At 44.6% G+C, this 27228-nt stretch overlaps 2 protein-coding genes across 5 annotated transcripts in view; one reads left to right on the top strand and one right to left on the bottom strand.

Annotated features, from left to right (window-relative positions):
• On the top strand, nt 1-20537 carry TMEM243 (transmembrane protein 243). Of its 2 annotated transcripts, none has more exons than XM_011236835.3 (5): nt 1-242; nt 877-1175; nt 17409-17459; nt 18495-18599; nt 19900-20537. In XM_011236835.3, the coding sequence occupies exons 2-5, from the start codon at nt 1098-1100 to the stop codon at nt 20020-20022; spliced, it is 357 nt and encodes a 118-aa protein (XP_011235137.1). In that variant the 5' UTR covers nt 1-242; nt 877-1097; the 3' UTR covers nt 20023-20537. The 2 variants fall into 2 exon arrangements, with proteins under 2 accessions (XP_011235137.1, XP_019665518.1); XM_019809959.2 differs by lacking the exon at nt 1-242 and adding an exon at nt 263-618.
• Nucleotides 20333-27228, bottom strand: part of DMTF1 (cyclin D binding myb like transcription factor 1) — a 44536-nt gene continuing 37640 nt past the window's right edge. For all 3 annotated transcript variants that reach the window (XM_011236858.3, XM_011236861.3, XM_034667236.1), the window contains 5 exons: nt 25779-25864; nt 23380-23535; nt 22491-22868; nt 21840-21987; nt 20333-21676 (listed from right to left, as the gene is read on the bottom strand). In XM_011236858.3, the coding sequence (XP_011235160.1) occupies nt 21567-21676; nt 21840-21987; nt 22491-22868; nt 23380-23535; nt 25779-25864 (878 nt within the window). In that variant the 3' untranslated portion in view covers nt 20333-21566. The remainder of the gene's footprint in view (nt 21677-21839; nt 21988-22490; nt 22869-23379; nt 23536-25778; nt 25865-27228) is intronic.

The following is a 27228-nucleotide window of genomic DNA, read 5'->3' as shown; positions in this document are numbered from 1 at the left end:
AAGTCGGTTTGCGACAGAGGGCGCGGGTCCCGGCCGGGGGAGCTGAGCGGACGGGATCCGCAGCCCGGCGCTTGGCCCTCGAGCCCGCTCTCCGCCAGCCCGGAAGGTTTCTTTCTTCTCCGTGCGGTCTCGCCCGCGCCCCGGAGTCTTGGCTCGGAATCCCGGCGGGTGTGTGCGCCCGGGAGCAGCGGACCCCGGCGCGGCCAGGACTCCCCAGCTCGAGGGCGGCAGGGGACGCCGAGGTTTGGCCTGCGGTCGCGGGGCGGTGCCCGGGAGGGTGGCCAATCTGTGCGCGACCGAGGCGGGATTTTCTCTTGCTCGCTCAGCCCGGGCGGGTGCTCCAGCCGCGGCTCCCGCAGGAGAGAGCCGAAGGGAGCTGCGGAAAGCGCGACGGTGCGCGGGTAGATGCGGCAAACGAAAGGGATTCGAGGTGCCTGGCGCGGCTGCGACTGCGACCTGCAGCTGCAGTGCTGGGGGAGAGGCCCGCGGAGCGCTGGGCTTGGGCAACTTCATTTTTCCCGCCGCTCCAGAACTGGAGGGGTGGAGAGGTGCTGAGAGCTTGGAGAGGGGCTTGTAATGAGTTCTTCACTGGAACCCCGCTCCTCCTCGAGCGTGGAGGTATTGGTGCTCAACGGAATATTGAGAAAGTTGGGAAACGATAGCGTAAAGAAATGCGGTGGGGAGGGGTGGGAACGTGGGTACCCCCGGGAGCGCGCGGCCGCGGATTTGCTGTGCGCGCTGCAGCAGCCCCGCGGACCTTGCAGCCTCGGGCCCGATGGGGCTGAGCGCTGAGATTTGGGGAAGTGGGAGCCGCGCGGGCGGGGCGTCCCGAGGAGAGTCGGCCACGCGGTGCCTGTTTCCTTTCACTTCCTGCAGCAGTTGCTCGCTATGAGGAGGGCAGCGGGCCTTGGGCGGAGCGGCCGCGTTCCCCGGGCCTGAGCGCCCACCCGCCGCCACCGCGGGGACGTCCCGACCCACCTCGGCTTTCGGCCATGAGCTCTCGGTGAATACGCGGCTTGGGCATTCGTGGACCTGACACTTCGGGAGGTAATGCTGGCTCAGGTTTGAGTGGCGTGGGAGAGTGAAGAAACCCTAAAATGGAGGACTTTTCTACTAGGACCTATGGCACCAGTGGCCTGGACAACAGACCTCTGTTCGGAGAGACGTCGGCCAAGGTGAGCGCGGACCTGGATTCGGGGTTGGGGATGTGTGTCTGCCCTCCCGCCCGGAGCCCTGGCCTGCGGCCCTGAAGGTGCTTGTAGGAAAGAGCTGGTTCTTCAGTCCTGCTTGCCTCTTAAGATGTTTGTCCTGCCACTCGGCTTTTCCTTTGGGACAGGGTTGGCCCCGGAGCCCTGAAGGCGGAGGTGGAGAAAAGTTTAGAAAGTTCTGGGCTGTTGGGGGCCCTTCAGGGGAGTACGGAAGCCCTTTTCGGGACGGGAGGTGGAGCTGGAGTGCCAACCTTCAAGAGGCTTCAGGTGTGCAACTAAACCTTCCGCAAGAAAGAACCCCAGAGAGGTGCTTCTCATGAGTATTTATCTGGAACCATTAAGGGTTTACGGCTGAGGCAGCCAAGCAAAGAGGCTTGATAGGAGGCTTTCTTTGACGGCGCTCCTTTCCGGGAAGCGCTCAAAGGGTCTGCTGACCTAAACAAGCTGTAGTACCTTATTTTAGGCTTTTAAAAAGTGTAATGCCTTCTTACAGGCTTTATCATGTGATGTTCTGGGCCAGTAATTGAAGAGAGCTCTTTTCCTGTCTTCCGCTTTAATTTTGAGTCATTTTGGCAAGATGAGCCTATGTTTTTTTTTTTTTTTTCACCTAGATAGTGGTATTGGTGACCTTTGATCCCTGACAAAGTCCTTTTTTTTTTTTCTTCCCCTAAGATTTATTTATTTTAGAGATAGTGCAGGAGTGCACAAGCAGAAGGGCAGAGGGACGGGGAGAGAGGTGACAAAGTCCTTTCAAGCCTCTCAAAAAGTAGGGCACATGTGGAATCTAGAACTTATTGGGTTTTTCAGCTTTGGTGGGGGGGATCTCTGACAGGATGGGAAATTGTACACCTGGCAGGGTGGGTTTGGAAGCTGCCAGTCTTCTACAGAACTAGTACTGGATTTTTTAAACTCTGTGGGTATTCTTCTTTCTTGGAGTATTTTAAGAAAATGTTTTAAGCTTGGTCTCTAGGAAGATGCACCTTATTTATTTTGTGACTTTGCATAATCCAGGTTCATATTGCACATAGTTTGAGAAGCATGATTCTAGTTGATTAGACGTTCCTATTTCTACTATTATTAAATATTATGTGATAGGCCCTCGGTGTCCAAGGAGCACAGTTTGGTGGGCGAAATAGGGAAACAGATGTGATGCATTGGATTTGTGTTATGACGGGGCATAGAGAGGGCGTGTTGGGGGACACAGGAGAAACTGGTCACTTTTGTTTGGGAAGCTTGGGGAAGATCTTAGACGGCTTTTCCATTCAGAGTTTCTGGTAGCCTTGGGCTTGCACATATGAATGCCCCTAAATTAGGGTTTAACAAGAAGAGGATTTGGGGCTTGGAGAGCAGAGGCAACTTGGTTGCGTGAAGGTGTTGGACCAAGGGCACCTTACTGTCCAGTTGTCCCAAGAGCTAAGAGGTTCAGTGTCTCCGTCACAGACCTTGGTGCACAGATTGGGGTTCTGGGTGATGTAGACTTGTGACCTCCTTTAAGCCCCACAGCCCCTTAACACTGAGGTAGATGAGTTTAAAATGGACTTGATTTACAGAGACACTGGGAAATACTGATGTTTTCTGACTTGCTTGGGCCTAAACAGTCAATCACTGTAAGTTTTCTATTGCCTATGATCAGTTTGAAATCCATCCAAGAACTTGACTGTTTGAAATGTTTCTCTCTTTGTTGCATACTTATTTAGTCCAAGGGTATATAGGCCTGGCATTACTTAGGTAATTTAGGGCATTGTAACAGTAGATTGAGCTACTCAGAGACTAAGAATAAGGTACAGCTCCACATATCAACCTTTAGTTCCCTCTGTGAGGCTGACAGAATGATTGGACATAGAGAAATTATCCAGAACTGAGAAAGGAAAGAGACCATTGGTCTGAGAATGGGAGAAAACGTCCTCTGTCTTACAGATTGAGGTGTCAGGTCTGAAGGAGAGACCTAGGTCTTTAATGACAGCAAATGATTCTATAGGAGGATCCGAAGTGGGCCAGGCACAGGAACTGGGAGGACAAGTTGCCGGGGAGCAACTGGTGTGGAGAGCAGTCATTGCCAGAGCGGGCCGGATCCCTGGGGACCCAGAGAAACCCTTCACTGGCCCCTCTGTGCAGGTATTCCTAGCCTGCTCTCCTTCAGATGCCAGGGAACTGGACACAAAAGCCACTTGGCCATGAAACTTAGTATTAATGAGCTACCATTTCTGAGGAGAAAAACCCAGAAAGGGGAAAGCCCACTTCCTGTCATAGTCTGTTAGATGCTCTGAACTTTCAGTAATCTTGTTTGTCATACAGCAACTGACCATATATAGCCCCTCAGTTTTATTTTATTTTTATCTTTATTTATTTATTTATTTTAGCCTCTCAATTTTTAGTCGAGAGCTTTGGGTCCAGTGTCTACCTCTAGGGCAAAAAGATGACTGAAAGCCCACAGAACAGAGCAGAATCTCCAGGGGGGTTGCTTTTCCTCAGTGCCAGGCAGCATGCTAGGCATTCGGGCTTTCCCCTGTTTGCTCATCCAGCTCCTTTGTAAGGTGGGCATTGTGACTTCGATTTTATAACTAAGAAAGCTCATCCACAAAGCAGGCTCCTTGTAGGGTCACACTACTAGTTCTTCCCTGGTAATGTTTTAACAACTCCCTTTCAGGAGTTGACGAGGATAGTAGACAGTAAATGATGCAGTCTGAGTGCATACTTTGAAAAGCAGTGTAGACGTTCACATACCAGTTACCCAGTCCCAGGAAATGGGTGAAAGGGTTCATCCAAAGTCTTGGAGTGGGTGAAAGGTACCAGAGTCTACTATAGGACAGAAGATATGTAACCCAGTGGGCCTGCAGCTGCTTCCTCGTGGGGGAGTCTCTGTAGTAACTTTTTTTTTTTTTTTAAGATTTTATTTATTTATTTGACAGAGAGAGAGAGAGCCAGTGAGAGAGGGAACACAAGCAGGGAGAGTGGGAGAGGAAGAAGCAGGCTCCCAGCAGAGGAGCCTGATGTTGGGCTCGATCCCAGGACCCCAGGATCACGTCCTGAGCCGAAGGCAGACGCTTAACGACTGAGCCACCCAGGTGCCCCTGTAGTAACTTTTGTCTTCACCTGTATGGGATGCACATTTTTTCTTCATTTACCGAACTCTAAACATATTCAGACTTCAGCATGATACTTACGAATACCTTCTCAGATAGAGCCTTGGAGGGAAAGGCAAAGTGAAACCATGCTGTCCTTACATAAATATCTCAGGGATAATAGATGAAAAAGGAAACCTATCCATCATTCCTTTGGAATTACGTGTTGCTAGGTGGGCTAGCTTATGCATCCTGGTCAGAATGTTGTTTTCAGCTGTTTTGATCCATTCCCAAAGTCTGGGATGGACTTACGTACATTTGTCAAAGGGAAAAAAACAAATGTGGCGCATTTGCCAATATGGATGTATCTGTGGTTGCCAACTCTAGCTTCGTGTTTCTAAAGGGGCACGAGCCAGTAGAAACACAATGTGAGCCACATACGTGATTTTAAATGTTCTGGTAACCATACTAAAATATAAGCAGGTGAAATTAATTTCAATACATTTTGTTTAATTTCCTACCAAAAATACATTTGCATGTATAATCCATATAAAAAGCAGAGATATTTTTACATTTCTGGACTAAGCCTTGGACATCCCGCGTGTATTTTTCACTTGGAGCCCGTGTCCATTTGGATGAGCACATTCCCAGTGCTCAGTAATCACAAACAGCTGGTACTGCCTTACTGGACAGCACTGAAGCAGGTGAGTTCTTAGTTCCGGTGTCTCCATGGTCACTTTCACAAAATTGTTATCTTTGGGGAGACTTGTTAGAACCTTTAATATGTTGATTTTCACTGGGACTGTGTTTGGAGAGGGTGGGTAGGTAGTACTTGTGGACTGTTGATAAGGTAGCCTTTTTGGACGGGCATGATGAGTTATGGGGTTCTTCCCTCCCCCACGGGAGCATTTGTGAGACTGATTTCTACAGGACACCCTTTGGAAACTGTTACTGTAGGAAGCCTCTTCCTTTGCTCCTCTCTTCCCTACCCTACTGTGAACTAAAACTGGAGAAAATCCCCCTCTTGTCCGTGGCTACCTTTAAAAGTTTGCTTTAGGAACGCACATAGTTGGGGCCATCTTTCTAAGTAATGGAGGCACCCTAAGTTAACCTCAGGGCCTGAAGTCCATGTTCTTCTGGTTTTCTGGCCGCCTGCCCAGTCATCTGAGATCAGTTTCATCCAGTCCAGATGGATGAACCTGAGATGGGAGGGAGAAGATGGTTCTCTCCAGGAAGAAGGCAAACCCACACCCCATAGCTAGCACAAGTGGGAAAGCAGGAACGCTACCCCTGGTGGAAGGTAATATAAACTGCTTTCTGGACCAGCCTGCTCCGTTGATTTGTCACTGGTTCCAAAAATGAGTGATGCATCTTTTAAGGTGGGCGGTGACCATGGTTGCCCCTCCATTCATACCTGCATATGATCTAAGGAAGTGAGTGACTTTGGTGACGGTACATACACTGAACTCCACTAATGTGGGGGTGGGGTGGTGGGGTCTGTATAGGGCATACGTTACTGGCCCCGAGGCTCAGATCTTTGGTTCCAAAGGCAAAAGGTCCATGTAGGAAAGTATTCTTCCTGCATCCTTCCCTCTTCTTCCCGTAAACAAAACAAACAAGATTGGTGGGGGGAACAAAGGTCTTTTATGGCCTGTACTCCAATGAAAGCCATTCCAACTTGGGGCATTTAGCTTCTGCAGATGATAGTGTAAAATGAGAGTGCTACTTTGTGCTTTTTGTGGGGGGTGGCAGTTTAAGGGTTGCCGCTTACTTCATAACAAAGCTGTGATTAAGATTTTGTCTGCCTGCCGCCCCTCCCTCTGCCTAGAAGGCCAGTCTTTACTCTGAGGGGTGCAGGCTTCTAGCTTCTTTCCTCGTGCTACAGCTTCTGGGTGAGCCTCTGAGCCCAACTCCTGTCTCCCTCCAAGGGGAGCTGGTAGCCCAGGGTACCAGATCAGCTGGCCCCTTGCCTCTCATCCACCGACAAACCACTTTGAGTTGGGATTTCTTGTGCTGGAGATATTCGAGGAGGATCCCTGCCACACCTTTTTTCTTTCTTACTATAGTAAGTTTGCTCTCTCCCATCCCCAAACCAAAGGACTGGGGATCTCTGCAAGTTGGGCTCAGGCATTTGTAATTTTAGGAAGCCCCTCAGAGGGTGCTCCTGAATCGAGGGCCGATTCCCTTGGTCTTACCCATGCTTTGTGGAAGCCCAGTGCAGGCTGGCACTCTCCACCAACCTCTTTCCTTTAGCTGCCTCCTGCTCTTGGCAAATGCTGTTTACCTTTCCGTAGCGTTCTTGCCGAACCCTGACATCAGACTCGTGATGCGCAGTAAGCCAGTCTCTGAGTCACCGGGTTTGAAGCAGAGAAGGCTGTGCTATCAGAAGGGCACCCCACAAGAAGGCAGGGGAGAGCATTGCCCTATCTGAGTTGCCCTGTGGAACTTAGGAATGGCTGATCTATGATTAGCAAAGTACGTGGCAGTTAGAGCAGGACCTGGGTGAACTTGAAACTTCTCCAGGGGGTCTTGAAACTTCTTGAGGTTATTATGTGCTATCTTCCCCACCCTGGTGGTAGCCAGGTCCTGGTTCATTACATGTTAACCCGTTCTGCAAGACAGACATTTCAGCAGGCATGCCACCCCTGGTCTCTGTAATTAACTTCAGGAAAAAGAATAAAAGGACAGGGTTAATAATTTTTGCAGGGTGGTGAAGGAATGTGTCTGTGTGCAGCCCCTGAAGTTTTTATAGAGGAAGAACCTTGTAAAGGTTTAAGTGAATAAAGAATCCTATTCCCTGGATCCAGTGCTGTCTCTTCTCCAAAATCTGAATCCCGTTCAGTCTAAATCCCCACCCTAGAACATTCCTTAAGGGGCGCCTGGGTGGCACAGCAGTTAAGCGTCTGCCTTCGGCTCAGGGTGTGATCCTGGCGTTGTGGGATCGAGCCTCACATCAGGCTCTTCCTCTATGAGCCTGCTTCTTCCTCTCCCACTCCCCCTGCTGTGTTCCCTCTCTCCCTGGCTCTATCTCTGTCGAATAAATAAATAAAATCTTTAAAAAAAAAAATTCCTTAAAACCCAGGCTGCAACCATGCTGCCCTTAAATGAGCCTGGCCCTCGGAGGTGCCCCCCAGGCACTTACTCCTTGTGAAGTGAGGGATTTGTCTACATCTTGCCTTCCTGACCCCGAGTGTCAGCTCCTTGAGGGTAGGAGGCCCTCCTGCTGCTGACGGCCTCCCGCGACCCTGTGCTTGCTGTGTGTCAGCAGAGGGGCAGGCAGTAAACCTGATACCGTATTGTACAGAAAACTTAAACTGAGGTTGGCCTCTCAGAAGCTCTCCGGCCTGCTGAGTGGTCCTCTCCACACGTGGGGTTTTTGCAGGTCTGGGGTGGTAGGCTAGGTCTGCTGAAAAGGGTTGTTTTTTCCTCTGAGGGTCAGTTTATGGTGCATGTAGATGTATAATTACGTTTTTTGAGCTGCTCGAGGATCGAGTGGGTTGACAGACTTGAGTGTCCCTTTGGAAATGATGGAATGCGTTTGAAATTGGGGCTGACTTAGAAACTGGTGCCAGGGTATGGTCCGTCTGTACTCTCCTCATCTCTGAGGACCCAACCTCTCATTGGTAAAATGCCCCATTAGATGTAGAAATAATAGTAATACCATATTAGCAGCCGTTTACCGGCTCTCTGGTAAATGTCACTGTTCTAGAGGCTTTACAGATAGTACCTCCAAGTCCTTACAGCAGCCCCACATGTTCGACCATTGTGCGAATATGCAATCTAGGCTTAAAGTTGAATGATTCCTCGAAGGCCACAGGCCGGCATATGGCAGAATAAATCCGTCCCGTCTGTCGGGCTTCTACTCTTGTAATCTTCCACTTCCACGTCTCTGTGACCCTCAGGAGGTCACGGCCCCTTCCTGTGGGATTCTAGGGATTATTTTGCCCCTTAAACTTGAGGGGTAGATTTGTTTTCTATTTTCACTGTGATCTGATTTGCATAGGTCGTGCTTTAATGAAATTAACATATTTCAAGTTCATGTATCTCTGAGAAAGAGAATCAGGTAGGATGGAATTACAAAATTATTCACAAATGAAAGCTGCTTCAAAATGTGAGTGTGTGAAATAAGGGAACCCTTTCAAAATGCCTGTGCATGTACTTTCTCCAGATCGAGACGGGGGGTTGGTGTTCAGATGGACATGTGGCAGTGGTGGTCATGGTGCATTTGAGAGGGGGCTGGGGGGGGGGTTGTAAAGTGTGCATGCGCCTGCATCCTCGTGACTACCTTCTCACACTGCCTCTGCTCCTGGCGCCATTCCCAGTCTGGTGCTTCTTTGGGAGTCCTTTGGGATGTCTCAGAAGAGCAGCACCTAGGATCAAATTCACTATTGAAAGCTGTCCCTGGATTTGCCCCAGATTACAGTGTGAGGGCAGGCTCCTACTTAGGGCTGTGTAGCTCTGGGGGAGCCGTGTTAACCCACTGACAAGGCGTGAGAGTTCTTGCTTCAGCTGGGCCCCAACCTCCCACATTTTACACCCCCTCGGTAGGTTTATACCCACAGGGCTGCCTCTTGGGACATCTGTGCTATTTCCAGAGCTTTCCTGACAAGATTTCCACTGCGATTTGGAAGAAGTAAAAGGAAAATCATTTCTGAGAATTGACATTTATTTATGGCATTGGTTTAGTTTGAGAATGCAAAAACTTTTGACACAAAATTGTAGGATGTGGCTCAAGGGTCTGACTCACTCAGTCAGGTTAACAATGGTAGGAAGTGGTGCCCTTTGGACATTTCCTACGTGCTGAATGGACGGTCTTCTCTCTGCCTCACCAGAGACGATAATCACTGTCTTCAGTGACCTGAAGCTCTTGTGGGTTATGGAGGATAAGTTCTGGATTTAGAATGCGATTGAGGCCTTTAATGAAGGGATGAGCAAAGTTCTGGGAGCCTGAAGAAAGAGAAACTTCTATTCTGGGCACCAGATCAGAGTGCTTTTTAGTCTTGGACCTTGAAGCAGAAGTAAGATTTTTGACAGGAGGAGGTGATGGGGAATCCCCAGCAGGAGGTCCTGCCTGTGTCAAAGGGGTGGGAGCAGGAAAGTACAGGAAATGGTGAAGGAACTCTGGGTGCCACTGTGACTGGACTCGAGAGCTTGCTGGGAATGGGCTGGGCAGAGAGCCTCGAATGCTGTGCTGGGGAGTGTGAGTTCTTGCGGAGGCTGTAGGTTGTTGCTTGTGCGTGCCTGTATTCTTGTATTCACTTACTAACCATAACTGTGTCTGAGGAAGTGTGCTGTGTGTGCGGAGTTGTCGATCTCTTATGGAGCATGTATGTACTGCAGGGAAGATAGAAAGGCATTAAACAATCCCTTTTCTTCCCTCTCTCTTATTGAGCTTTAGCCATCCTGGCCTTTTATTTATTTTAATTTTAATTAGATTTTTTTAAAGATTTTATTTATTTGTCAGAGAGCACAAGCAGGTGGAGTGGCAGAGGCAGAGGGAGAAGCAGACTTCCCACTGAGCAGGGAGCCTGATGTGGGGCCCTGGGATCATGACCTGAGCTGAGGCAGATGCTTAACCAACTGAGCTACTCAGGTTTCCCCACCCCCACCCCCTTTTGTCTCCTTAATCCATTTCCTAAGCTTACTCCTGCTTCAGGGCCTTTGCACTTGCTGCAGTGGCTTGTTGGCAGTACCCTTCTCCCAGATCCTTGAATGTCTCATTCCTTAGGTTACATCCTCAAGAAGGATTCCTGGGCCTCTTTTTACAGATAGCCCCCATTTCCACCCTGGCCACTCTTCATTTACCCAGTTTTATTTTCTTCAAAACTTCCTAACACTTGGCATGTAAGATGAGTGGAAAATGAATGCCTAACGTCAAAATGGGAGGCGGTATGGATGGAAGGTTCTTCTGATGCTGGAGGGAATTGAGCTTTCTGTGCTCGAGATGGACTCCACAAGGGAGAGCTTCAACATAAAGATGATGAGGGAGAGAGTTAATTGAGCTGGGGACTGGGTGCAGGATTGGCAGAGAAGCAGGTCACCTTCTGGTTCTGTTCAGCTTGGAAAGAATGGAAACAGGAGGAGGAGGAGTTTTCCTCTTGGCATCTTTTTTTAAAGGATGTCTGCTGATAAACAGTCTGCAAGAGTGGGATGAGGAAGCTGAGTTGAGATGGACCTGCACACCCCGTTCTGGAGAGACTCAGGGACTGTCATCTCGGAAGGCCATGGAAGGACAGTGAAGGCTCAGCTGACAACAGGAATTTGCAGTCAGCTCAGTTAGTCTGTCTTTGAGCTAATATTTGGGCATCTAATCTATGCTGGGCACTGTGGTCAGCATGACTAGTGCTACCCCCCAATTTGGTGGCACCTTTGTACAAACAAGAAGGTTCTGTCTGCTCTGGGCAGTGGCAGCTTCCTCAGCCACGTGGCTTGGCTTTGTCTGAATTAGAGCAAAGTGCTCCTGCCAGTGGGGTGCTGTGGGCTGGTGCCAGGATGCTCAGCTGGGAGGGCGAAGCAGGGGGCTGGACTGCAGGCATGCAGCCGTGTGTAGTGAGTGGCCCGCAGTCTGACAGTGAACAACGAAGACGTGGCCCTCAAGCTCCCAGACCTTACAGGGGGAAGGGGGAGACGGACGCATAAACTGGCAGGTGGGGTTAGGACAGTAGGAAGGTTTCATGGCGAGGCTTAGCACCGGAACATAGAAGTAGTCGAGGGTTTGGGGGAGGGGTGACTCAGCACTGGGTTTTCAAAATATCAACAGCAGATGAACAGATCCACTGGGGAATCTTCCGTGCACAGCTGAAACCGCTGACTCCATGGTCTGAGATTGGTAGGGAGGCCCTCAGGTTAGAGCTTTGGTGTAACAGATGGGGAATGATCTAGACCGTGGATGTGGGTGAAGACCAGATTGAAGGGCGGTAGAGCAGAACGTTGCAGGGATACAGATTTGGCAAAAGCAGGTGCAGAAATGATCGAGGAACTGGGAAGAGGGGGAAGAAGTTGACTGGATGTTGCCAGGGATCTAGGTTTTAAAGAGGATGCTTTAGTTCATTTGAGCTGCTAGAACAAAATACCACAGACCAAGGACTAGGTGATTTTATAAACAACAAACCTTTTTTGCTCTCCATTCTGGAGGCTGGAAGTCCGAGGTCAGGTTGCCAGCATGGTTGGAGGAAGGTCCTCTGCCGGGTGGTAGCTCGTGTTTGTACCCTCACATGGCACAAGGAGTCTCTCATATGGGCACCAGCCCCATCCCTGGGGGCTCTACCCTTGTGGCCTAATTATGTCCCAAAGACCCCGCCTCTTAATAGTGTCACAGTGGGCAGTAGGATATGAAGGTGAGAACGCGGGACACAAACACTGAGACCATAGCAGAGGGTTTGACTGAGGCTGCTGACTCCATCTGGCCCAGAGTAGGGTATGCCCTGCACCCCACCCCTCGGCTGTGAACCTGGGGTGAGTACATGGGTGACACGGCTGTCTTGGGGACAGTGTTCGCAGACAGAGGAAGCAGGGGAAATCCAGGGTGTGGGAGAACTCTGCAGCCCACAAAGCTGTTGGCTCCCACGGAACAGGTTTCAGGGGGTGGGATGGCTCACAGGACTTGTGAGGGTGGGTATGAGGACAGACTTGGAGAACGTTTAGCGGGAGGCTGCGGGTCTGCCAGGCTACCTGTGATGGTGTTGGAGGCGAAGGATTTTATGGAGTCACAAAATTACAGGCAACGCTTAAAGTGGAATTCTCAGTCTTACCCCAGCCCTTGCGCCCACCCCAGAGGGGTTTTCTGTCCTGCGCAGAGCTTTCTTTGTTTTCCTTTCCGTCTCCCTGGGACTGCCAAGCAGCATCGCTGAAGGATGAATTCCTCAGCAGGAGTTGCTGTTGTGCCTCTGAAACCAGTGCTTGGTCCTGCTCCTGCTGAAAGTGAGTAATTGGGCTTGTACTCAGGTAGGGAAACCTGGACTCAGGTTGATTAGATATTTCCATGGAATTAATGGAACCTAGCCTGGGAGGCACCAGTTGCGTGTCGGGCCTCCGTGGCTGGCAGAAACGTGACCTTCTAGGCTGCAGGACCAGGCCATAGCTTCTGCTGGGCAGTGCTGTGTCCATCTCGGAACGGTGAGGCCACGCGCTGTTCTGCCTGGGAGCTGAGATTTCTCAGCAGCCAGGCCCCAGATCAGTGATGAGAGGAGCCTCTGTTGGCGAGAGGCCCTCTAAGAGTAATGCTGTTGGCCGCTTCTTAGGATTCTCTGACTGAACGAGCATTCATAGAGCATCACCTGTGTGCCAGGCTGCAGGGAAGGGAGACAAGAAGGCTGCCTGCCTTGCCGTAAACTGACTGCCAGTCCTAATGGAGGAGATGGGCAGTATGTTCTAATTCAGTGCAGTAAGCGTCAAGTCTGGGCAGCGTGATCGGAGTCCTGAGATAAGAGCATCTCATCCTGAGGGGAAGGGGCCTGAGGATGGTGTCCAGAAAGGATTTACAGCGGACTTGGATGTCTGAGTTGAGCTCTGAAGGGTGAGCATTGAAATTGGGAGTGTGGCATGTTAGCCATCCCACCTCCCACCCCACAGCTCACTTTTGAGAACACTGTGCCTTCATTTCTACTTACGGGTCAATATAAGAGACGATTATGTGTGAAGTAGCTGTGTTTCCTGTGTCCCTGTATTTCAAAGACCCATGCAACCAAAGTTTGCCTCTCCTATTGACCCAGCGTGCTTCATCAGCCAGCAGTTTTACACCCTACTGCATTCCCCATTTACCCAGCAGTCTTAGTACTAACACTTGAGCTTAAATCAGAAAAGTTTTCTTTAGTCCCGTTTTTTTGTCTGTCCTCTCACTCCACTCCCCAAGCCCCTTTAGAAATTTTGCCTTGCTCTTTTTGTTGTTCCTTAAATGAGGTGGGGTTTTACTACAGTAGCACAAGCCCTTCAATCCATTTTGGAAGTCGGCAAAAAATAAATTGCTCTGGAAATGGAATACTTGTTTGCATTCCAAACAGTCTAGAACCAGGATGTTTCCTGGCTGCTGACGGCAAAGGCCAGTTTTTGTTTATTTGGGATGTTACTGCCAGTTTCCTTCCAGAGCCATCATGAAACATCTGAGCATTTGACACGTGTTTGGGGGTCTCTGTCTTGTATAAAGATGCTGGCTAATGACTGACAAGGCAAGATTGGCAAGATTTGCCAAGATTCTCTGCTTCTTGCCTGCTGGGGAGTGGGACTTCTACTCTGGCCCAAGTGCCATTTGAAGCTGACAACGTAGAACCATAAATAGTTAAAGCAGGAAGGGCCCAGAAACGATGTAGCCCAGTCCTCTGGTATGATAGACCCAAATGGGTTAAGGGATCTTTTTAAAGTCACATGGTTAGCCCGTGGCAGAAAGGAGATGAGAACCTTGGTTTCTTAACTCTCATTTCAGGATCCATATATAGTATTAGTCTAAGGATTCTTAGACTTTTGGCTTGAATTTTGCAAAGAGCATTGGATGGACTTGGCCATTACCTGGTCGTATGACCTTGACAGACAAGTCTCACTGAAGCTAGTTACCCATTGGTAAATGGAGATCATGTTTTCTTGTTTGAGTCACAGGGTTACCTTCTACCATCCCAGGTACAAGCCATTGGCACATACGTCCATCATTTTTCTCCTTCCCCATTTCCAAGGAAAATGAGACCCAACTGCTTTGGGCTCAGGCTGATGCCAGCCCCTTTGCTCAGGTCTAATGAAGCTGGCTCAACTATGGGCTACCTCCATTTGCCATGCTTTTGTTTTCTCTGGGGTCTTGGTTAAGGTCCCTCTGGACCACCTTCTTTCCTTTTTGTTCATCTGCGAGTCCTCTTTCAGGTTTGACTTTGTCTTATATTCTCTACCTGACGAAGGTACCTTACTTCCTTTCTCCTTAGTGCTCTCTTGAGCTTTGGACAGTGTCAACTTCTGGAGGGTAGAATCTGTTTATTCATTGTTGTATTTGCATCTGGAATATAGTAATTTTCTTCATTTTGAGATATAATGGCGATGTTTAAATGAATAAATGACTCACAAGGTAATATATGCAGAATGCCTCTCAGAACTATACATTTTCTCTGTTCATGTGCTAGGATGTCCTAATTCCCTATCCTATCCTCTGCAAGTAAGATCAAGGATGATTTTGAGCCTGTCGAGCTTTCTTGGGGAGTGAAAATAAAACACAGTATAGGGTCTAAAGGTCTGGGAGGGGAGAAGTTTTGGTAGGCAGAAACAGGAATAGTAAAACTGAGGAGGAGACTGTTTTATGAGAAATTAATATTATCTTCATGTACTTTATTATGATTTGGTGCATATTAGTTTGAAAACTGACCTTTGAAATGCTGTTTAATTATTTGCTTCAATTGCTCTATCTTTGGAGACTGGGAGCTGTGGGAGAGACGCTAGAGCCCAGCAAAGTAACCTCTGGAAAGGGTCTCTTCTCTATTAAATAACTTCTCAATATTTAAAATGGTTTAGTTTGGACTTGATAGAGCAGTGTTTCTCAGATTTTAATAGTGCAGATCGCCAGAAGATCTTGTTAAAATGCAGATTGATTCAGTAGGTCCTCGGGCAAGGCCCAGGATTCTGCATTTCTCACAGGAGGGCGATGCTGCTGGGCTGCCCCCCAGACTTCCCCATAGCAAGCTTTTAGAAGCACCTAAAAGTGGGAGGTCTTACTAAGTCAACTCTGCTGTATCTCTGGCCTGGATTCATGGTTACTTGGATAGCAGAAGGCCTGAAGCCAAGTCGTTGGCTTGGAGAAGGAAAACCCTGTGAGAAACACCTGACCATATGCTAAATGGTTCATTCCATCTTGGGAGTCCCAGAAGGGCTGCATTATGATAGAATGACCGATATTCATGAAGATGACTTGGGATTCTATTCAGTGAACTGTCTAGAAGGCAATCAAGGAGTCTTCATTCAAGTTTAGATATCTTACCATGAAAGATTAAAACCAGTTAGGCTTACCTATAAAACCAGTTAGGCTTACCTAAGTTTAACAACAACATGAAAAACTCAATTGAGGAACTCTTCATTCCTGACACCCCATTGTAGTTTGCTAATGGGCCGAGGGGCCACCTGCCACTTGATTCTTTGTCTAGACCAGAAGTAGCATTCTAAGTTGCTCTTCCAGTGAGAAGCGTAAACGGGATCTACCCTCTCAGCATTGAATCCTGTCTCCATCGCTAACTGATATTGAGACCTTGGGCAAATTCTGTTTCCCAGAACCTGTTTTACCACCTGTAAAATAGTCCTGATACCATTCCATCCCAGAACTTTTTTTTTTTTTTAAAGAAGATATGCAGAAGCTCTTGGCATAGTTACTGTCCCTTCACTATGATTACTTTTTCTCCTGCTCTGATCCTAGTTGGCATCTTGCTGTGCTGTTTGGAGATAAGTGATTCTTCTTGGCTACCTCACCTGAACCTCTTCACTGTCTTCTTTCTATGGGTAAGAGAGGTGTTGTGAGGTATGCAGACCTTTGTAAACTTTAGCAAATCCCTGAACTCCTAAAGAGATGAGAGCAGATATTCTCAGAATAGACCAGAGAGTTCAGTTAAACCTTTTTCACCAGGTAAAAATAATGGGGCTCCCATTAATAGACTGTACTACTTAGGTTGAGAAACACATTTGTCTTGAGTGTGGAAGTAAGTGACTTGGCGATCAGTGATTTTTGCCCCTGGGTCTCTTTCCCCACAAATGGTTGTAATTTCAGACTCTGCGTACTGCTGGCCAGGCTTCTCTAGCCGAGGCGGTGACAAGATCTGTTCCAAGTCCTTCTAGGTTAGTTAAGGATGTGGCTGGAGTCCTTACCTTTGTCCTATATAACAGGTGAATTGCAGCGCCCTTGGTCTGGAGAGAGTGGTTTGTCCTTGGTCAGATCAAGCACACCCAATTTAATACCTGGCTTTCCTTCATTTTTCCTCAGCTTCGCTTGCCTCTTAACTTAGGATTCTTAGCTTTAAATGTAGACAGCTCGGAAATGGGTGTTGAGTTGCTGCTCTGTGCTTGTTCCTTCCTGTGCCCTTCTATCTGTCAGCTTTTGAATACTGGCTACTCATGTTCCATATCCTGCTGTTCCTTGCTCAGATGCTACCAAAACAATCTTTAAGACTACTGACTTCTGTGACTTCTCCGTAATAAGACTACTTGGTATTCTCAATAGCCTTTACAGTTTCTTAATCCTGACCTTGTTCTCTTAAGCTCAACCAAATCTATATATTACACGTATATTACATATTACTAATAGTATATTAGTTTTATATATATAAAATACTTGAGTCCCTACAGCTGAACCTTTGTCTAACCAGTGATCCTGATTTGGGAATCCTGTTAAAAAGTTGCTTCTCACTTGCTGTAGGCCTTTAAGCAAATAATTTAACCATACTCACTGGACCTAAATTTATCTTCATCTATAAAAAAAGTAAGGATTGAATTAGATGAGAAGTTTTCCAAATCTTTCTGTGGAATTGGTTGGAGTAAGGATGGGAATGACACGAAGGCTCAGTGGATAGGACCCCAGGCTCTGCATTCAATCCAAGGATTATTTTGTTATTAAAGGCTTTTGTTAATTTAGTTGGCAAAGCACTGGCATAGACCGTCTGAGATTGCCTCCAGCCCTGGCATTGTGTGATCCCTTCCAGCCATAGCATCTTCTGTTAAATACATTAGACAAGGACACCTAAGTTGTAACACAAGTAGGCCCAAACTCCTGGCACTCCGTATCATCTGCAGTCTGATTCCTGATACTTGTCACCAAGGTCCTGGGCTGGCCATCCCAGTGCCTTTGTCCCTTTGCTTCTGTTAAAACTGTTCCCAGCAGCACACGGAATATTTATAAGCGTCCTTTCCCCATTAAGTCCTTCCCAGTCTTCAAAAGACTATAGTGTAAAAGCATCGTGTCCGTTCAGAAAACCTTCTCTAATTAGTGGTCCGTGTCTTCCCGAAGTACCCTCTCCACTCTGGTGGCGCAGTACACTTTGCCTTTCTGGCAGTTCTGTGTATGTGTAAAGCTCGGAGAGGGGCAGGACCGTAGTGTCGTAATTCAGAATCACCCCAGTGGCTAGAACTGTACCTTTCTGGAAGTGCCGTGGGTCCCATCATAGAGCTCAAAAACGCTTTTCTCTTTCAGGATCGAATCATCAATTTAGTTGTTGGCAGCTTAACATCCTTACTGATTCTAGTAAGTATGTTTACTTTGTGTCTCACCTAGGCTCTTAGCCAGAGTTTTTTGAAAGCCTCAGTATTGTGGTTCAGTTTAACACTCAGAAAAAATACTTGAAAGAGGCCAGTACGTGAACCTGTGAAGTATTCTTGTCATAATCTAGTTTTCAGATTTAATACTGCTTGAATAAAACTACAGTTGACAACAGGAATACGTAGATTTCCACCCTTATCCCTCAGTTGAGTATATGAAATAGCACACATCAGGTAAGTAGTTTTTCTGAGTTTGCCATGTTTCTTCAGTAAATTTGTAACTTGTCAGGGGCATAGCAATTCCCCTGTATACTACCCACAACTCCCCATTTCCGCTAATCCCTTAAGTTTATTTTGTTCCTAAAGCAAACTCATTATCCTTTGGTTTAAAAAGATTATTTGGTCATTATTTTTCATCCTGTGTAATGTAGCTTGGTGCTACTGTTGTAAAATAAAGCGACAGCTCCCGCAGTCTGAAAATAGCGTTTTTGTATCCTATTTTCATTAAATCTAAGAGAATTTTAGTGACGTTTCATTGACTTCTTAATAAAAAGAATGAGTATAATGCTTTCTCTGTGGTAGAAACGGAACTCCAGTGTATTAGAATCCTTTTTCAGTATTTTCCAAAATGTTCAGCAAAAACCGTTCTGGTTTTAATTTTTGTTGGTGTATTCAAAATAACGTAACAAAGGTTAGAACTTTTCCCAGTGGAGTCCTATCCTGGGAATGAGGTTTAAGTGCTTTCTAATCTTTTTGTCAAGAGGTTATTTTGAGCTTAGCTAGTTTTATGCTCTATGATGTTTTGTCTCCTTTGATAGTAGAGGAAAAGGATAGAGAAAGGAAGTACTAAAAGAAGTAACATTACAAATACTTTACTAAATATTAACATTCCAGAAGACAAACCTGGTGGTAGGTACTATTGTACAATGTGAAGTATTTTATAATAGGACAGCACTTAAAACTCCAGTCTAACGGAGTGTTGTAATTACCCCAAGGCCTGACACAATTTCTTTTCATACAGGTAACGCTGATCAGTGCTTTTGTTTTCCCTCAACTACCTCCAAAACCGTTGAATATATTTTTTGCTGTCTGCATCTCTTTGAGTAGTATTACTGCCTGCATACTTGTGAGTACTATTTAGAATTTAAATTGAGTATCCTTGAGGGCTGAAGGTTGCAGTGCCTGCCTAGGACAGATTCCCAGCCTTGGGTCTGTAAGAAAGGGTGTATCTAGTTAGTCATCCCCACCTTGCTTGCAAAGGATATCAGAAGTCTCAGTATTAAATTGGCAGGTTTTTTGATGTTGGAATCAGGAGTTGTTAATTCTAAAGGGAAACTGTTCCTTTGAAAGCTTAAAACAAAGGGGGGGTGTGGGGAGGGGAAGAAGAGTTAAGACTTGGGTGGCCAAAGCTTTGGTTTAATTTACCTATTCCGTCTTCCCTCAAGGACTACTACAGGCCCAGCAGGACCTGGCAAATACCATTACTGCTCTAAAGGGAAGAGATACAGCCTTCTGGATTTATTTCTAACTACAGAATTAGTCTATTTTAATCTCTGTGCTTATCTCCCCAAATGAAAGTAATTAACACCAAGAACCTCCTGGGAAATCTTAAGCTACAGCTGTATCCTTGTCACAAGAATGTACAGTTTTACCATAAAGATGATTTTCCTTTATGTAAAGAAACAAAGACGGTGACAGATCCTCACCTAGATATTTGCCAGTGATTTAGTCATTCGTTAGTTGGCTGTTGTTTTATTTCCCTTGAGGAGAGGTAGAACCAAAACTATAAACCCTTAAAAGCAATAGTTCTGACTCACATAGGGCTCAGTTGCCATTGTAATGCACTTATCTAATTAATTCATTCTGCTCTACTCCTTTGATCTGAGGAAGATTTGGCCCATCTACTTACTTCTGGAGCCTTTGGAACAAAGCTACCAGAGATGGCTTCTCACTCCCAGCCCAAAGCCAGGAGTGACTAACATGATCTAGTTTTGTATGAAAACTTAAAATGTATTGGCAATTACTGACTCTGTAATTAAGAATTTAAAAGTTGTCATCCTTTTCAGTACCTAAAAGAGCTGTACCTTTTACTCAAATACATTTAAAATAGACCTACAAGGTATACATTCTTGGATGGCTTGTCAGTGATTGGATGACACTGGTTTGAACAGAACAAAGGTAGCTGAGAAAGCAGGAATAAGTAAGATCTTGGATGTGGAAATCTGGTACTACTGGAATTGTAAAGAGAAAAATTACATTCTGGCCACGTTAGTTTCAGAAATGCAGAGTAACGTAAAGACTGTCTCAGGGGGAAAGTATATATGGATGAAATTCATCACAGGTGAAAAAATTAGTTGTATTTAAAAATTTTCATACCAGGCCCAGTGGCTATTACTTAAACTCTTATTTAATTCTTCTTCTTTTAGATCTACTGGTATCGACAAGGAGACTTAGAACCGAAATTTAGAAATCTAATTTACTATATCTTATTTTCTATCATCATGTTATGTGTATGTGCGAACCTGTACTTCCATGACGTGGGGAGGTGAGGCTGCCAAGGAGAAACACTTACCAGGTCTCTTCCAAGCTATACATTAGGACTGTGAGTCAGAGCTGGGTAAGCTATGCTGAAGAATCTCCCGCACAAGTCTGATACATGATTTTCATGTTAATTGTAAATCTAAAATTCCCTCTTGCAGGGGAGACATATCCTAGATTGCTTTGCTTTTTCTTTAAGGAGGTGGTATTGCACTTAAACATTCCAACCCTTAAAGCTCAAATGGCACAAGCAATTTTCACTTTTGAAATTAAACTTTTTTATAATGTAAGTGCATGGCGAAAGGCTATGTAACGATCTTGCATTTTAAGACAAATATTCTTTTATTTCTGTTAAACTGAATATACAATTATTGTTCCCGAGGCAACCAACTTTTGCTTATAACTACAATTTCACATTAACAAAACACAGACGGTGAAAAGACAACTTTGATTGTGAAGATCTAATTACAATAATAAATAAAATAATTTATACAAGTTTTTTTTTTTTTCTTTTTTTGTGACTTTTCTATAGGGGTCATGTTCATTAAAGCCCTAGAGGCTAATTTTGGCTTCATCTTCTCTAATACAGGAATGACTCTTGATTTCTTTCTTTTCATAACAGAAGCAAATTTTGTTTTTTTAAATTGCCTGAGAAGGAGAAGTTGTCGCACCCCACCAGCTAATGCACTGAAGTGAAGGGCAGATGCTGACACCTTCCTCAACTATTTCCTCGGTAGTTTGTATAGCAAAACGTGTAAGAGTCATAGTATAGGGTAGGCAACCTTACTTCCTTTCCCATTTAGTTTAATTTTACTTCAAAGTGCTAACTTTGTAAACTGACAACAGTGGGTTCTGAAGGGGTAAAAACTCTACTTAGCTTCTGGTGAGCTGTGTTGCTATTCTCTTCCATATTCCCTTTAAAAGTAATAGAAAACCTGTAGTGAATGTTCTTAATTCTTATAATGCTTCTCCGTGTACCCAGCCTGAATCAGCTCCCACTGCCAGCAATGGGTAAACCAAAAGTAGCGGCCACACAATCCCCTCCTAGGTCTCTGTATGGGATGCTGGTCACCTTTCAAACTAAGGATACTTAACATTTCTGAGCGTTACTGGTAAGCGCTACGCCACGTTGATGGGAGTCTCTGAAATAGGAACAGGCCTACCTGAGACTGGATAGAGCCATGTGTGATCTTTAGAGATGAATATGACTGCTTTTAAAATGGAGTAGATAAGCTTTGGTGATTGTAAACTTTTCTCAGTAGCTGAAGTGAATGAAACTCCCTGCTGACAATTAACACGAATCACAGGGATCTATCAGTTAAGACCTCCATACTCGGTTCATCTACACACTGTCCTAAGACTAAACCTCAGATGGTATATTTAAAGGAGGTAAAAAGTCATAGCAGCAACACTGTATGTGGCTTAAGCACAGTAGCTATTTAAAAGCCAAAGGAATGGTGAATTAAGCCTCTTGGGAGTTGCTCCTATTTCTTTGGAGATGTTGTAATTAACAGTGTGGTTTCTTTGCCTGAGCTACCTGTCTCGTAAGAATTACCTAATGACAGTTGACCAAATCCTCAACATCCTTTGAGTCTTCTGAAACAGGACTGCCCAAAGATGATCCAATGATATTTGATTCTTCTCGATGATGTTGGAGTATGGGATCTGTAATGAGTTAAATGTTAAGTTTATGTGTATGTACTCTAATCCATGTCAAGAAGGTATAGTAAGTGCAAAATCTAACAAGATGACTAAATGTTGTTGGATCAAGTAGCCTCATGTTCCCCTTAAGATTTATCAGGCACATGATGGAGTTATGTTACAGTACCTGTTAGTGTTGTCAAAGGCAGGACAGATTCAGTATCTATAACATCAGATGCCTGGATAAAGCCATGTGGTGAAGGAACGATAAGTATGGTTTCATCATCAATGGTGGTTTGATCAACATGTTCTTCTATGGTAGGGGACTCTAGATCCTAAACAGTAGCAATTAAAAAAAAAAAAAGACATTCTGACTCCTATTTCTTGGTTTTCCTTAAGATCCCAAACACATTTAGGTTTAAAAGGACTTCATATTTATAAAGAAAATTAAAGCCTTGAAGATGGGCAAAACAGAATTTAAAAGAAGTAGTTCAGTTATAGGTCCCCTGAAAGTAGCAGAAATAATGTTGTTCCACCGGGGTAAGTAAGGTGCTAAGGTGTACCACAAAGACCTACTACTCACCACTCTCCTGGAAATGGTTCCATAGGTCCCAACAAACAATTCTCAATAGTTTTGGTGCTAAGGCTGAGCAACACTGCTGTCTCATACTAGTGAGGTCACAGGTATGGTTTGCATTTGATTTTTGTGTCCAGAGAAAAAGAAGTTAGTGGAAGACACGCCCCAGCCCCCGCCATATTATTGCTAGGCTTTTTCCAAACTGAAGGTTTCAAGGCTCAAGGCAAGAACCCAGAGGCTGCTCCCGTATTTGCTACTTACCTCAGTAACATAAGCACGGGCTAAAGGAGATGATGACTCCTCCTCTTGTTTAAGGTCGGTGTCAGAGATTTCTTCTGTTCTGACCATAACACTATTCATCAGTTCTGTGCTATTTTGGTCACTGAATTTGGATACATGAGCATCATTAAATGATGGCTCTACAGTTATCTTAGGCTGATGAATTTCATCTGGGAAAGTGTCTGCTTCTAGGGCATCCGGAGGCTCAGGAAAATCAGATGAGTGAATATCACTATCCACTGTCAGTTCTGCTTGGGATATGGAAGAAGTGATGTCCTCTGTGGCAACAGTCTGAATGATGACTCTCGGTGTGTGACACTGCACTGTGACGTTGTCACTTGTGTTCAACAAATGTTCTGGCTATAAAATGTTAAAGAAAACGATCAATAGCAAAATGTGAAAGTCCCTATTAGACTTTAGTTATAGGTGACAAATACCATTTACAGGTGGTACCCTACTGTCCCCTCCCCTCCCTTCCCCCCTCTGGAACTGTAGTGTTCTTACCACTGTTCTTCTAGGACTTCCCCCAGCCCCATCATTCCATCTCATATATGGAGACACAGGGGATAAGGGTTACACCCCAGTGAAGGTAGAGTAATGGTGTAAAACCATGTTCCTGAGACAACAGCAGTAGGAAAAATTGTTTAAATAACTGTACTACATTAGTTTTGGGTCTTAAACTTTGTATCAATTAATCCTGGTCCCTAACAGGTACTCAAATACTTAGAGTAAATAATCAATTTTCCCCATGACCTGTTGTTACTGAAAGCACATGGGTTCTTTCCTAGTATTAAAAACAAAAAGCTGATGACACTTATCAGCCAGTCTTCTCTACAGAAACTAGAACAATCAAGGAATTGATGTAACATACGGATAAAGCGTGAACAATGATCTGTTCGGGAGAAGCCGGAGCAGCAGCAGTTAGGGTTACTGTTGGACTAGCCGTCAAAGTGAGGGGAAGGCCTTGGCTTGAGCTTGTTTGAAGTAGGTAGGTGCCTGGAGTGCCAGTGGGCTGTAAATGGAAAGACTAAAGGAAAAAAAAATTAAGATCAGCACAGGTACAACAGACTAAATAAATAAGCTTACTTATTAAGTCTAGCTTTATATCCAAAATGGGGCTTCAATTTACTAGCCACAAACATACTTCCCAATCCTGAAGGTGCCCTCAAGTAGCAAAATGAAGTGTATTAACAGTGACTTGTCCTACGTCCTTACCCTTGTCTTGGCGGTTTAACAGAGAGGCAAGGCCAGACTTTGATCCTACTCTTCACTCCCATGTATTTCTACGGTCTGGTCTTACGCATTTATTTCAAAGCACCAAGACATGGTAGCATCAGCCAGTGTGTCCAGTGCAGTAACCTGCACACAGTCTTCCTTTACTGTCTCTCTAGCACATGAAGAACTGGTACTCTCCCCACTTTTTAAAAGTTTCACATTTTTGAAAAGGTTCTGCAGCAGAGTTTACTTGAACAGTTTTTCATAGTGTAATTTTAGGAAGTATTTTTTATACTAAGAAATGGACAGAGATAGTAATTAGTGTTCAGAATGAAAAAGAATAACTATTTGAAAAGCTGGTTAACTGATGATAAGTTTATCTTGATATGTTTCACAGAACTGTAACAAAACTATTCAGCACCAATAAGCCTTTCACAGCCACAAGCTTCTATATATGATAATGAGTTCGGTTTATCCTACTCTCCCAAAGGGAAAGTATTTGCACTTAGAGGGTGGTGTTGAAGTCCTAGAGCCTATGGTCCTGTGTACTGAAGTCAAAACTGCTCTCCTGGTACCAGCTCAATGAAACTCAGTTTCTTTATTGCTAAAGCAGGCATAACAACTACCTTAGGGGGGATGGGGTTGTGGGCATTATAAATTATTACAAAATGGTGCCTGGCACACGGTAGGACTCAATTTCTTTCCTCCCTCCCATAAAAGTTAAAGCTGATCATTTACAAACACAACCTTCAGTAAATTAGATGTGGTCAGACAATAAATACTTCATGTATTATATACATGTAAGTTTCTGTAATGTTCACACTTTTTTGAAGCTGAGGCGCACCTATCATCCTTTATTAATAAATCAGGACTGAAGTCTCTAGCTATATTTATGTATATTATTTGGCCAGGGGGAGGAGGGGAGCTGGCAAAAGTTTTCAACCTGTGACAAAGGGTTATATTACACATCCCTATTTTTGAGACGACAAGATTAGGAAGTGGAAGCTAAGGTTAAGTAAATTGCTAGTAGAGGTTCCAAAGTTGTTAGAGAAACTTTAGCCATGTTGGCTATCCTCATGAGATCTGACTGTGCAGAGGATAAACTTTTGCACTAATAGCCCTATGTTTTTCACAGCAAATAAACCTTGACATAATTTAAATAAAACCTACTTTATATTTTCCTCCTGAAAAAGGAGCTAATTCTGGATATTACCTATTTTAGAAAACAGGACAAGAATGGGGACTTAAAAAGTTATTCTACGACACCCAAAAGAAACCCCATTCAAATTAGCAATCCTGACCCTTAGCTCCCCAAAACCTCTTAGCATAGGCAACCATTAATCTTCTTGTCTCTGTAGATTTGCCTGTTTTAGACATTTCAAATAAATGGGAATCAAATACTATATGGTATTTTGTGCCTAGTTTCACTTAGCATAACATTTTCAAGGCTCACCCTTGGAGCATGTATTAGCACTTTATTCTTTTTTGCTGCTGAATAACTGGATGGCGACAGCACATTTTACTTACCCATTTGTCAGTGGATAGACACTTGGGTTTCCACTTTTTGGTTATTAGGAATAGAACATTCATGTACAAGTTTATGCAAACATGTTTTTCATTTCTCTTAGGTATAACCTTGGATTAGAATTGGTGGCTCAGGTGTTAACTATACTGTTTCACCTTTTTAGGAACTGCAACATTCTTTTGTAAAGTGGCTACACCATTTAGGATGGGGACTTTTAAATTCTGTACCCCCAAGGGCCAGTACAATAAACTTTTTGGTTAGATATGGTATTTGTTTATGACTCAACACAAATCAATAGTATGCACCCCCCTCATTAAGCCCTGTCACTTCCATATGTAAAAAGAGCACGTTATTGGTTTAAACCTCTACAGATAAAAAGTGGAAGTCATCTGGCCTCAAAAACATGGACATAGTTGCACTTAATGCCAATCATGTTTTTATTTCATTTGTTCGTACAATAACAGTGCTAAAACTAGTGATTTTTCTTATGCATAAAATGACCAATTTCTATTTTGTGAAGTGTTACTCACTGGAAGAATCTCAAATGCCTGTAGTGTTCCACTGTTTAGTGTTATTGTTTCCGAGTCAACAGTAGCAGCAGGGGACTCTGTTGAAGCTATGGTAGGAACAAGGACAACAGTAAATAAAATATGTAGTCTCATAGTGAATAATTTGCCTGGAAACCTGAAGTCATTTAAATTTCTTACAAGAGAAGGAATCTAATGGATTTACCTGGGATGGCACAGATACGGGGTTGGCAAATCATGGCTCATATCCAAATCCAGCCCACTACCAGTTTTTGTAAAAAGTATTATACAGGAACACGGGCCATATCTGTTTATTTTCCACAGGTGATTTTGCAGTACAAGGGCAGAGTTGACTAGCTGTTATAGAGACAATATCTACTAACCCCTGGTATAGATCACAAAATATTTCTAGTATTAGAAGTAAGAGGATACACCAAGGCTAACTTACAAGTAAATAGGAACTTGGTAAAAAATTTGCCTGGGTATTCTGATAAGCAGTATAGATTCCTGGAACGGTAGTCCCTGAACACCAGACTTTAGTTCTAGCAGCATTACTCCCGAGCAATGTAAACCTGAGCAAATAGCTTGCATTGAACCTACTTATGTTCTGAGACTTTATCTGTCCTGCCTACCTCATGTAGTTGTTGGGAGGAACCACAAACATGAAATATAAGATAGTATTACTTCAGGGGCCCCTACGTGGCTCAGTCGGTTAAGTGTCTGCCTTCAGCTCAGGCCATGATCCCAGGGTCCTGGGATGGAGCCCCATGTCGGGCTCCCTGCTCAGTGGGGAGTCTGCCCTCTGTGCCCCCCACCCCCCGTTTGTGCTGTCTCTCTCTCTCTCTTAAATAAAATCTTCAAACAAACAAAAAAGATAGTGTTATTTCAGAAGAACACATCTGGGAGACTGTATAGCGCTTTAGAGATCACACAGTATATAACCTCTTTATAGGTGTGTCAGTTGAGGCTTTAGACTTGAGCAGTGTTGGTTATACCTGATCAAGGTTATAAGAAATTAAGACTAGATGAAATGTGATCTTTTGGTGCTTTCAATTGCACCTGTAGATAAATCCATGTGAAAAATGATTTGGAATCATCTTGTAATGTGTAGTGTTTATTCCAACTAAAATACTAATCAGTTGGAAAGGAAATGAGACACCTTTCAAGAGAAATGTACTTGATTCACGTTACTACTCCTCTATTTAGATCTTAAGATCATATCTAGATTAATTTAAAGTGATTTCCAGAGAAATAACCTTCGTCATGGGTAAGCAAACTATGGGCAGAGATAAATGTGGCACAAGACTAAGAATGGTTTTTACATATTTATTTAATTATTTTGGTTTTTACATTTTTAAAGGATTGTTTAAAAACCAGAAAATTCCACAAAGACCTATGTAGGCTGCAAAGTCTAACATGTTTATATTTACTATTCTGGCTCTAAATTTTGCTA

The sequence above is a fragment of the Ailuropoda melanoleuca genome, chromosome 1 (assembly GCF_002007445.2).
Source record: "Ailuropoda melanoleuca isolate Jingjing chromosome 1, ASM200744v2, whole genome shotgun sequence".
Taxonomy (NCBI): Eukaryota; Metazoa; Chordata; class Mammalia; order Carnivora; family Ursidae; genus Ailuropoda; species Ailuropoda melanoleuca.
Note: the sequence above shows the minus strand (reverse complement) of the source record. Positions and strands in the feature narration are given on the sequence as shown.